General features: G+C 32.8%; 1 protein-coding gene across 4 annotated transcripts in view; it reads right to left on the bottom strand.

The window, feature by feature from the left end:
* The window catches only part of LOC148627257 (rho guanine nucleotide exchange factor 3-like), a 31,652-nt gene that overhangs the window by 14,394 nt on the left and 3,774 nt on the right, over positions 1 to 13,484 (bottom strand). For 2 of the 4 annotated variants that reach the window (XM_088570511.1, XM_088570518.1), the window contains exons 2-3: positions 2,516 to 2,594; positions 1,886 to 1,951 (exon numbers count right to left, since the gene is read on the bottom strand). In XM_088570511.1, the coding sequence (XP_088426637.1) occupies positions 1,886 to 1,951; positions 2,516 to 2,594 (145 nt within the window). Of the gene's footprint in view, positions 1 to 945; positions 1,105 to 1,885; positions 1,952 to 2,515; positions 2,595 to 12,642; positions 12,782 to 13,484 lie in introns of those variants that run through there. The other 2 variants (XM_088570502.1, XM_088570523.1) reach the window with 2 other exon arrangements.

The following is a 13,484-nucleotide window of genomic DNA, read 5'->3' as shown; positions in this document are numbered from 1 at the left end:
AAAGACAGGCAAATTGTCTTTAATCTCATCCAATGGAATAATCTCATTGAAACTAAGAATAATGGAGCTGATAACATGTCTTGACAAGTGCCTGTAATCCCATGGTACCAGCAAAGGAGCTGTTATAAATAACAGTTATGCAGTACATATTGGATCAATACCTGTTATATTTATACAAAACCATCAAGAATTTACAAGGATTGCACCGTTAATAAATCACTATTATTGATTCAACTTCTATAATACCAGCATCAAACTAGCCTTATTTATTACATCATCAATGTTTTGGCTGAATCCCTTTGTAAATGATAGTTATTTACAAGGTCTTACAAATGTTTTAAACCTAAAACATTCAGTTGTAAAATAGCCCTACTTCTTGCAACAAGTGTTTTGATAATGGAAAGTTGATATAACCAAATCATTATATTTGTTTACTATAAAAATGTAAACGCACATGTAACAGATGGACACATGAACTTCAATATCTTTTAGAAAGTACAAATTGTCACAGGTTGACAGGTTTTGCGATAACAAGTTTGAATTTACATGGACATTTTGTACCAACTGTTTGTGTTTCGACATTTGAACTGCTGTTCTAAGGTTTATGGATTGAACTTAAAATATAAACTGCATTCAGAAAATATTGCTTCTGCTTCAAGCTTTTAGGTAAAATATTAGGAACAGTAAAACTAAATTCAACATGGTCATCATGAAGTTGGTAATAAATTACTCTTGCATGTGAATTCTATCACTAAATAAAAAAATCTTTTTTTGTTTTTTAACTCAAATTGTACTAAATACAAAAAAAAATATATATATATATATAAAATCACAGAACATTTAAATAAATATGTACTCTAATTTAAAAAAAAAAAAATATTGCTATGCAACAAGAAATAAATGTCTTAAAGGATCACTTTTAGAAATTAAGAAAGAGCAACTCACCAGTGGTGTACTATAATCCAAGAATTTAATCAAATTACAACAACAAGGATCATTAATGATATTCTCACTACAACAATTTTCAATATTTTGTCCCTTGTCCATAATAAGAAAAACTATTTACATGTACATGACATGACTCAGTCATTTAAAATGTTAGGAAATTGACATGTATACACTTCTGACTCACAACTACCTGTAAATGTAGGTATTAGGACCCTAATACCATGAAATGAAAAACTTATTTGTATATACTGTTTTAAGCTTTGAAGAGGGATTCGTGATAATTACTCTTTGTTTACATCTCTTATCATTTCTATGTAAGAATGCATGTACAGTAATGCATTAATTGAAGTTCTTCAAACATTTGTTTTTGCAAGCAAAGCATAGCAAATACCTCATGCAAAATAATAAATTTCTGTCAACAATTGCCACTTAATGTCATGTTCTTAAAAGAAATGAAAGGTGTTGCAAAAGCATAGCCAATTATTTGTTCATTTATTCAGAAGGTGTTGTTGCCTTGTCTTCAATCAAAACATATTTATTCATTCTAGTGCTAACATTGTTCAACAAGTTTTTATATTTGTTCTGATGAAGTAATGGCTTAAACATATGCCTTAGATTAGGTATTAATTGCTTTGTGATGTCATTGCCATAAAAAATCTTTGAAAAAATCTGAAATACAGATTTATCCCCATTTCAAGGTATGATAACATGAGTTACCTGGACAAACCAAATTTTTTACAAGTTTGATCTTAACATTTAGATACCTTTCATCAACCTGATAATAGTGAATTTGAAGCAAGTTTGTGCAAGACGTTTATAATTCTTGAAATATCATTATATATTCAGTATTTTGTGCTTAATTTTTTCTGTACATGTATACCTGTATAACACTAAAACAACATGCTGAAATAAATACTAGAAAATAAAATGTTCTTACCTTCACTATTACATCTAAACTTTGTACACTGATGTTGTCATCGTCAGTCTTTCGCTTTCTTTTACGCTAAAAATAAATAAACATCACCAAAATATTCACTAGATGAAGCAGGGTCATTAATTACATGTTATAAGTCACATCCATTAATGAAGGGTTATGTAAATGTCTTTCGCCAGTCTGTGCCAAATCTTGTATCCAAGTCAACAGATGCTTGTTCTATCATCAGTGAAATCAAAGTTTTTTTCTGTAGTAAGTGTTAAATAAGAGTGCAACAATGCCAGAGTACTTCAATCCCTTAATCTGAGAATTATCTTGTATATTGAAAACTTCTAAGACTAGATAAAAATGTTCAATTCCCAATTATACATCAAAGTTATATCTATATAGTTATCTTATGTAATTTAACACTAAATCAATTTTTCAAGCCAATCTCATTTCATGAACAACTGCAAACAGAATGATTTTTCTGAATGTGATTGACAGCCTTACAAGAGATTAATTTCACTTTAGCAGACAAAATATCAATACATCTAATTATTTCCAGACAAAAGTGTAGTATATGCCATAGGGACACAGACATTTTCAAACAGAAAATCCTAAAGTCTTTGTGTATAAACTTTCTGTACTTACCAACACTGGAAAATCAAAACTGGCCAAGCCAATAATTGAATGTCTTCTTGAGCTCTTTACATCTTTGATTTCTGGAATTCTACAAAATACATAACTTACACGTATAAGTAACAACTATCATAAAGAATCACATCATCACCTAAATTACAGAATCCACACACCTAATATTGACTTTTGGTTTTTGGCACAAATATGTCTCCACACCTAAGACCTTAAATTTTGTAAAAGTACATGTAGTTATGTTAGACTTAAAATAATGAAGTATAATATATATCTTCTTTCTTCATTTTATACCACAATGCACCTACTGAGCATATCTTTTGAAAAAATGTTTGTGAAAAAAATCAAATGTAGTACAAATATAAATATACAACAGTGTACATACTCTTCCAAGTAGAACGGACTATCTTGCAACATATTTAAAGTAAGACTATGAGAGTGCTCAGGACTTAATGAGACACAAGGAGGAGACGTGGTCATATTTGAGTTTCTAATTGTTTTGACAAACTATGTTACTCAAACTGTACTTTAAACTTGTCTTTATCTTCCAGGACATCAAAAGTATTTATTACTCAACCTGTCAAGTTAATTGGCTTGACCTTACTAATTGGGGTACAAAATCTAATTAGGTGACAACTTTTCTCCTGTGGCTGGACAATAAACACCTAATTATACCATTGTTATTTCTGACTATTTTAAAATTGAAGTAATTATGACTATGTTGTCATTTATCTTTTTTCTTTTAATTTGATCAATTAATTCAGAATAAATCTTCTGCAAATGCAATTCACAACAATACTGATTGTGTCATCATAATTTAGATAGTTACATTGAGAACTTTTCTACTAACCTGTTTATTGAAATATTATCTTACAGTATTTTAATGTATGCCTACATTTGCACATTTCAGCAATTTGTTTGAATATGTCATTATTTATATTATTATATCATCATTTTTTTTGTTAATCACTGAATATGCAAAATTTGCATCTGTAAACATACTGGCTTGTTACCATTTATAATTTGCATTCGCACATGTATCTAATTTTGTCATTTAGTTAATTTTCATTTGAAACTGAAAAAAAAATTGAAACAGATGTAGTCCTGGAGATTGGGAAACCTACATGTACCATAATAACTACTTCAATATACATGAATATAATTGAAAAGGTGACAACATATAACATGCATTTCATTTCAGAGCAAGGGGAGGTAATTAAAATTTGAAAAAAGAAACACGTTTTTTAACTCCTCTCACTGCATATATACATGTACATATGTGTATAATATATATGAACATTCAAACTTAACTTTAAAAAAAGTGGCTATGTTCCTGGATTTCCAGTTTTATTCACCCAGAGTAAATGTCATTTTGGTGAGTCAAGTAGAATGTTCAACTCTTCCATGGTAAGGAGAAAACTTAAATTTCCAAAAGAATTTCCCTAGTTTAGAAATCAGAAATTCATCATAGGAAAGTAAATTTTTAAATGGAGTGCCCCATGTGGGTCCAGGTGTCAAAAGAATAGGCCTGCAGCAGCACTAAGCTTGCTGTAAAAGGCGACTAAATAGTGCTCAGAACTGTAGCCAGGGACTAGGGAACTCTACAGAGAAACTAGGTTGTGTGCCCTAGCCCTAGGTGGTGGAATGGATACCCCTGGCATGCTACATGAACACAATTCAGAAAACCTGACCACAAACCATAGTGGTGCAACATGTTGGGAAAGATGCCACCTTCCTTGCATGTTAAAGAACCCTGCTGTGGTATTCTATCTGAGTAAGAACCTTGGAACTTTGCCACAGAAGGCAAAAATTGCCCTACCCTTCCCACCTCTCCCTATTTTATGTGGCAATCAAACTTTGTCAACCTAAGTATCCTTGTGTCCCATTCCATTTTATGTTCATTTTATTATCCATTTCATGTTTATCGCCTGGATATAGCTGAAATATTGCTGCTTGGGTGTTAAACAAACAATTAATCAATCAATCAATCAATCAATCAATCAAATGGATACACTGAAGTTGAATTATCTCCCTTTACTTTAGAATCCTAAGACAGTAATAATATTCCTTCATGAAAATCTATATAAGATGTGCAATTTCCCTATAAAAATTAAACAAAATACCTTGAGCAATTTACAATGTAGAAGGTGCAGCACTTACGTGAAATGTGGACAGGTGAATAGATGGGCAAACAGACACACAAGGAGATTTCTATATATTTGCAAGAATATAAAAAGATGCAAATTTACAATGATGTAGCTACAAAGAAAATTTCAACAGTAGACAAAAAAAGGAAGTCATGAAACCAACCTGCAAACACTGAATTTCATTGTCTATGTATAACATACATGAACTTTTTTGTAATAATGTTAAGTAGAGAATAGAGTTTGAAATATTGAGTTTAACAAGGATGAGTCCCACTCGTTGAGGAATGTAATATCATGTACAAGTAGCAACAAAAATCACTTAAGACATATGGGGCATGTCCCATCTATGTGAAGCTACACCCAAAATTTGATATTAATCCATCAATTGGGTCCAGATATTTTTGTGACGTGACGAAAGTCACACAAAACTAAACAGGAAGTTGATATCCAAGAACACCCAGGATGGCTTTCATTGTATGCACCTACCTTAATAAAGCTACACAACAAATTTGAAATTAATCATTCCGTCAGGAGCTGAGAAATTTCTCTATCATTCCATACAATGAAAAGTGGCCAAGTACCACAAAACAGGTAGTTGAAATATTCTTAAAAAATAATACATAAGATAGAGCATTAATGGAACAATAACTGATAACTTAACTATGTTATGGTGAAAAATGGGGGGTGCCAAATGTTAAAAATGGCCTTACTCAAAAACTACATTTTGGATTTTGCTGAAAATTTACTTTAAACTGTATTTAATGATTCTAAACACTGTGCAAAGCTTTAAAAAAACAATAGATTCATTCTCAAGTTATCAATCGGAAGGCATCAGAGGGTGGGCAGACAGATGAATGGAAACACAAACTTTCTGAGGGTATCACATAATACAAATGTACCTCACCTCTTGATGCTGCAGGGTAAAAGTGGTACCATAAAAAATTTTTTGTTGTCATATAAAATTGGCTTAGCTTGCTTGAATGACAAGAAAGTAAATGAATCGATAAAATTTTCAATTCATAAATTCTCAATGTCAAGTTCATATAATTTATTTACAATTTATTTAAAACTGGTAAACTTCTTTAAACATGGTTGTCAGGGATAATAAACCATTATATCAGAAAGGAGATAAAATGTATTTGGAAAAACCAATAGTAAGCTGCCTAGGAAAGCTATTTACATGAACATGTACATGTTGTACTTGAACATACTACTTCTATTGTATATAAAAGATTAAGGCATTTTCCAGAAGAAAACCAAAAAAAAAAGGAAAATTAGTTTGTCTATGCCAGTAAAAGATATTCATAACTGATTCCTGAGAGTGAAGTCTAAGGGCATGATACACTCACAGGTCTGGAACTTGATTCTTTACCTTATGAAAGATTTTAGGAATGGAGAATATTCCTGCAATAGAAACCATTAAGTCTTTCCTTACATGTATCTGCTACTTTTCATTAAATACAACTAGAGGCTCTACTGAGCCTGAATCACTTTTTAGCTTCCTAAAGCTGGACTCTTGACCTTACCGTACTATTGTCACAAGAATCATTTAATCAAAAGAGAGCATATTAGTTATCCACCCAGTTTTCATACTATTAAATTAGACCATAGCGTTAAAACATGACTACATGTAAGAGAGATTTATTTAATAATTCTCTCATAATCATGTTTTAACCCTATGGTCTATTTTTAGTTACGATGGCCATGTTTTTGCAAGATCAAAAGTCCCTACTCAAGGATTGTTAAAAATATCTTTAGGAACATTCATGCAAAGTTTGGTTACAATCTGTTGAGAAGTTTAATAGGAAATGTTTGAAAAAGTTACGGATTACCCAATGACAACGACAGACATATACATTGTAATGATGGCAATAGTCTTTCGACCAATTGAGCTAAAAAAAGTATAATCACGAAATTTTTAAAAATGTCAATCAGTGATTTTCCAACCCTTATTTTACATTGTAGGTCCAAATTCCCAATGAGAAAAAGGTTCTAAAAATCCCAATTGTTGATTGTAAAATTCGCAATTGTCAATAAAAGTCTGGTTGCCTCGAGATCGCAATCGTGTTGTTTTTTTTCTTCCAGTATCATACTTTGTTTATTTACATTTGGATCGTCTTTCGGGTGTTTTGATAGTTTTCCTTATACTATAAATGCTATTATGATTGCATGGCAATCTATTCAATTCTATGTCATCGTTGCACTTGAAGGAAACTAAAAAAAGCAGACAAGCCGAAAAATGACCCAAACAAAATATCAATAGAATATTTCTGACTGGGCAATTCAATTGCTGGGGCGGTAATGTCTCATAATTCCAGGTTCTATTAAAAAAAAAAAAAAACTGAGTTCAGCTGATAGTGCTAAATGTCGGAAATTAGATTCATTGATTGGGTAAAAAAAAATCAACATGAAAGAAAACTTTAATTTTAATATACTATTAAATGATTCAAATGACAAATGTTTTATTAATATTTGAAACTAATGAAAAAGTAAAACAGTATGCATTATTAAGATGAATTTTTGATGAGAGATGTACATGTACAAACTTTTCTTCAGTCTCTGTTGTATCCAAATTGTCTTCCAAAGGAGATCTGCACTTTTCAATACTGAGGGAACTGTAGTGTTTCTCATTTGTCATTTCCAAAATTAGCGATTTTACACACTTTTTTCCCCAATTGCATGGACCCCGGCCCCTTCCCGAAAACCGTAGGAAAATCACTGTCAATGTGCACATCCATATCAGGACTTCAAGGTTTTGGACCAAAAAAAGTTTTCCATCAACTAGAATTTTACTTTTTTCAAAATGTTTTTGAATCAAAATTAAGCAAAGGATAATTTTATTTATGAAAGTTTCTTTCTATCTATTTGGTTTTCAAGTTATTGGCTAATAAAATGTTATCACTGAGATAGGTCTCACCTGTCACACATTGTGCATTTTTATTAGAAATACATATATGTATGATAGTGACTTTGGAAGTATACAATGTACATGTATGCATTAAACAGATACAAAATGTATAGACTGTGGAGTAGTGCAACTGCATACCAAACATGATTGACCTAGCATGAGTTGGTCATGTTAAACTGACCTGATCAGTAATCTAAACATGAAAATCCAAAAGTGGACGCTGATGCCAGAAAAGCAACATCATAGTCTGGTCTTCTGTGACTCATTGCGGGCAAGACAGAAACTGCTAAAAACATTATTTTCTCTGTTATCCTACAACCCTGACCCATTGGAGACTTTTGATGGCATTTTCATAAAGATCATTTAAACTGTGAGTTTTAGAAAAATTGCATGATTTTGAGGTAACTTTGCTTTGGGAAATAGTACATGAATGTGATCAGTGATAAATTCAAGGTACAAATTATGTACCAAGATACAAAATCACTGATTCAATAAACCCCTACTTGTTCAGGAAGTTGATATATTATATCTGAAAGCATCCATAAATGCCTACAACTTATGACACATCTAGTGCTACATGTACATGTATATAAAGCCACATACATGTACCACATTTTTAATCATTCTAACCAGTGGTAGTCACGATACATGTATATGTGGCAAAAACGAAATAAATGTAGGAAGTTGATACACATGTAACAAACAGCAATCATAATTAGTGATGCAGTGATTGGGATTACCGTGTGCCACAGTTGCATTTCCTCTTAGAATGACGCATTGAGTAACTAATGTGTCATGTCATGTGCGCGCATTAAGTTTCCATCATTGATGGTGGAGTGTTGTCCACTACTTGTGACAGTAAAAAAGGTATGAATGTGTCTTTTAACAATGTTTTTATTAGCTGCAGTCGGATGTTTTGGTCTCAGTATCGTATTAATTTTCCCATAGACTTCTATAGTGAAGTGCATATTTTTAGGATTTTTTAAAAAATATGTAAATTGATTCAATAAAACTTTCACTTATGTAGCATTTCTAAGGACATGTGAAAAAATAATTTCCCGCAAAGAAAATAGGGTGAGTCCACGAAGATTGGACAGAAAAGTAGTCTTGAACTATAAATAGCCATTTTCCCTACTTTCACTTTCGTTTTGCACTCACCAAACCAACCTTTTCAGTGGAACATTTTTATGATATTATGTTAGATTTTCTTTTAAAAAAGTTCTTCATCTTACAGTGTGATGTTTGCTCTATTTTTTAAGTCATTGTTCATGTCTTTTGACAAAACATTAGTTTGTAGAGAGGCAAAAAGAAAATGCACTATATTTTTATGGCATCCATGTTTTGACGTACACCCGCTCAGGGATATGCAATACGATACTGGTACCTTTTGATCGTCACATTTTCGATGGGATTTGAAGACCGGGGAATGAAACGATACTTTATTGATTTTTAGATAACATATTCTTGATCACTTACACGTTTAAAAGAACAATAAACATTGTTTTAAAGAATAAAATAATTTGATAATATCAAAAAAAGCGTGGACTGGCAGTTCCATTTGAAATTGAAAATGCCACCAAAGACATTTTTAAGCTTGACCCAAAACAGAAAAAATTATCTTTTTCGAAGCCTAATAAATATTAATGATGGTAATTACCAGAATCAAACTGCAATTGTTGTAGAAACTAACTTGGCAACTGGACACGGTTATGAACCCCCTATTGAAAATATTGATAATGGTGTAGACATATTATCTGGTCCTGAAGCACCCCCAAAAATCCAAAATTTGACTGCAGCTAAACAAAAAAATAGACATTTTCCTAACTTTGTGTTAAACTACTTTAATAGCCAAGTTGGGGTCTAATTGATAGGGGATCTGTGGACCATGATAAAGGACTAGACAATATATCAATATAAAAACTCAAACAACAGAAAAGAAAAGTGATTAAATGTGACAATCAATTGACTTGTTTTAAAATTGTTAACTCTTAATAAACATTTGATCTGCAGTGTAAATTAATGTTTCTTTATGTTACAAATGTACCTTTGCTCTTCATTGTATATCTGGTTTTAGCTACTATTCCAAATTTTGTGCCATTTTTTTTAGAATGGCCCGATGAAATTGAAAATGTCCCATTGAATTGAAGGGTAAGGGGGCAGTCCCATTGGCAAAATTTTAATCCCAATCAAAATAAAGACTTACACTTTATCAACTCAATGGGAGCATATTTAATTGCAATGAAATCGGTATGAACAAGGGGATTCCAATATATGTTACCACTCAGTGACTGAGTGGAAGTATGCATTTCCTGTAATAGAAGCTGAGAAATCGTTTACAGAAAAATGTCACAGACAGACCTAAAGACAAGATGATTGCAATATAGATCCACTCTAATGATTGGAGGTATAACAATAATCGAGCAAAGTTCACTCTTAAATATACAAAATTCGTCTAAAAATTCATCATACTGACACTTGAGAAATTTTCGTCCAAGCAAAACACTACATTGGGATACATTAAAACTTCAAAAATAGTAAAGCAGGCTAGACAAAACGTTTAAATGATGTCTATGTTATTTTTCAAGAAAGCTACTTCCGGTTGGATCTTGATAAAACCCAGCAATCAACGCCAAACCTGGAACAGTTCTTCCAAAAATTTTACAAATATTAGGAATGCCCTCTGTCAACTTCCACTTATTACTGATGAAAATTCTTTTAAAAAATTGGAAAAATGATAAATGGCACAAGGTATAATTTGCTTTAGACTTCGCTCGCACCGTTTTAAGGCCATTTCCTTCCTCATAGTATGTGTCTGATAAATAGACAAGTAGATTTGATTCTAATTACTTTCAAGGAAATGGGATTACATGTACAACAAGGTGAAAGTCTTTCCCTTTTCTAGATATAATGAGAATGGATATGGTGAATATAATGTATGTCAAAGAGACAACAAGCCCACAAGGATGGGAAATGTCAGCTCAAGGCCACCCATGAGTCTTCAGTGAACTACAAGGAAACCCTCACACCAAGGATTGAAATACTTCGGTGTGATCACAACCCCCATTTAAATCTGGCCAGTGTGGAAAAAATTACACAATTAAACATAATAAAAATCAGTTAAAAAAGGTCGGAGTCCCGTGTCAGAACAGAAATAAAGAAACTGATTATAGATAGATAGTGCTGTTTAATACATGTATTTGTCTTATTATATGTATCTGCTAATAAGGGTTCTTTATATATAATCTGAAACAACAACTGACCTACAGAAATGATCAAACATTTTCTCTTAGTACTGAAAAGGATGGCTATTAAAGGTGAATACACAAAAAAGTCATGTAGACAACCACAAAATTTTCATTTACTGAAATGTTGTCTAGTGATTTTCTGGTGAACTGAATCGTCTACATCAGTAATAATATACACCACAAAACATTAAACAGGAGATATACCTTCAATGCAGTGTACAGTACATATAATAAGTCTAGCCTGTGTAAGTCAAGAAAAATGCAACAAAAATGTATTCAAGCAAACTGAAGAACAGACAGACAAGTCCCCTCTTGTGACATAGGTTGTATAATATCACAGTACGAAAAACAGAATCTGTCTTAGTACTAGCTTTTAACGTTATCTTATAGCGTGTAATTTTAGGGCGCTAATTTTGACTTACAGGTATTTAGGTTCTCTCTCTACAAACTTCAAAGTAAATTCTGCAACATGTTTATTCTTGACTTTAGTATATTATATACATGGTTAAAAACTAAAGAGGTAACAAATGTAATGTACATTTGTATCAAACATTATGAAGTTCAGTGAAAAGGAAGACAATAGGAAACGTAAACTAGCTATGACGATAAAATACAAACCGAATCTGAGCTTTTTATAAGATAGGGATGGTCAAAACATGGCACCTGAATGTTTTGGTCCATACATATTTCAGATCATTATTTCAGCAAACAGGCTGAGATGAATTCGAGTATAGTCTCTGTGTGTAGCATTTAAAAGGGATTAGTGCTGCATCAAAGTATAGGATCCCCTAACTTTCATACTAGTATAAAGCAAAATCAATGATCTAAGTATAGATTCTTGGCCAAATTTACATTAGTTTGTAGATGTAAAGAATGTGCAACAGTTCATGTAATGTCTACTGATACTATTCTCGGCGTCACATAAATAAGATACTGTTAAAATTTGAATAAAAATATTTTCTACGACTTTATTGACACCTACCGTCATTTAAATTGTCTTAAATGACTTGCTCATTCATTTAGCCAAACGGCTTCTCCCTGAACATTGAATCATTAAATTCCGGTGAGATTTTAATCCTCAATCCCAATATTTACATTGTCAGAAGTCGGCCATGTTTACAGTGATCGGATTGCTAGGAGATGTTGTTCAGGTTTAAATGGTTTGTCCAAAAACCAACGAACCCACAATGCATTTCGAGCGTTAGTTCGGATATCTCGGATTTATTTTACGCAAACAACATACAAAAAGAAGTTGATCAAGCAGATGATTGTCACCAGAGTTCGACAGGAACTTACGAACTTCGTTTGTGAACAAATCGTCTTGTAGAAACCAACATGACGGATATTAGTATGGGATTTCCCGTAAGGATTTGTTAAGCACGATTTAAGCCAATAAGCGACTCGTTGGTACTAACACGTCTTGCATATATACAAACTATCTTCAGATTAAATAAAAGAGAGACAACTCTAGCGGTAAGTCCCGACAATTTAAAAAGTAGAGCATCAAATGTGCTGTATGTGACGTCGATTATAGTGATCGTAAATTAGTCATTTAGTGATAAGTGTACACTACACTAGAATTTTCACAGTATTTTGGGTAGGTACACAATAGCTGAAAATCTTATAAAATAATAAAGAAATGCTGTCAAGGAGTTACACATAGACATATATAATTCCTTGGTGCTGTGCAGTGAAACATTTTTGGCTACTGACTACTACAATAACTCTACACTACAGACTACATCATGTACATGTACGTACCGTAGGCGTAGACTAATTCAGAAAAAGCACTAATTACAATATAAAGTGAACAAGACTAAAACTAACTTGAAGACATTTTCGTCATTTTCTTCTATAGCTGGCATGTTATCACGTTAATTAATCAAAGTTCTATAACGAAAACAAATAAACAATCATCACGCATCAAAACTATAAATCCTTTGAATATGGCGGCTTTCAATCTAAGTTTAGAAAACCAATCGGTGTTTAGGTGTCATATGTTTATATTGTCCAATCAAATAATTGATAACAAACCGCAGTCAACGCTAAATTACTAGATCACATTTCGATCCCATACGATATTTTCTCGGAACACTTTTAGAAGAAATAAAGAACAAACTGGGCTTAAAAAAATATTGCAGAACAAGCGACCATTCCTTGAATCAAGGATTATTTATGTATCCAAGGTTATTCACCTCAGTAATATTTCTAGTAGATTTACCTTGTTTTTCTAAATGATGAGCCCGTGCTGGTCCGGGTGTTAAAAGAATAGGCCTGCAGCAGCGCTAAGCTTGTCGTGAAAGGCGACTAAATAGTGCTCAGAAACCTAGCCGGGGGCTAGGCGCTCTGCCCGAAGAGCAACTGAGGTGTGCCCCAGGTGGTGGAATGGGGTACCCCTGGCGTGTTGCATGCTGGGGTTGTCGGGCTATAATACGGAAAACCTGATCGCAAACCATAGTGGTGCACCGTGTTGGGAAAATTGCCACGTTCCTCGCACGTTAAAGAACCCTGCTGTGGTATTCGATAGGAGTAGAAACATTTGCGCTCCGCAACAGGAGGCTAAATTGCCCGACCCTACCCATCCCTCCCTTTTGTCTTGTGGCGATCAAAATTTGTTGACCCTATCATCCTTGTGTCCCATCCCATTTTTCATTTCATGTTCATTTTAT

This window comes from Perna viridis, chromosome 1 (genome assembly GCF_037379345.1).
Source record: "Perna viridis isolate PV_CMFRI_1.1 ecotype Kerala chromosome 1, ASM3737934v1, whole genome shotgun sequence".
Classification (NCBI taxonomy): Eukaryota; Metazoa; Mollusca; class Bivalvia; order Mytilida; family Mytilidae; genus Perna; species Perna viridis.
The sequence above is the reverse complement of the archived record's forward strand: the minus strand, read 5'-3'. Positions and strand labels throughout refer to the sequence as shown.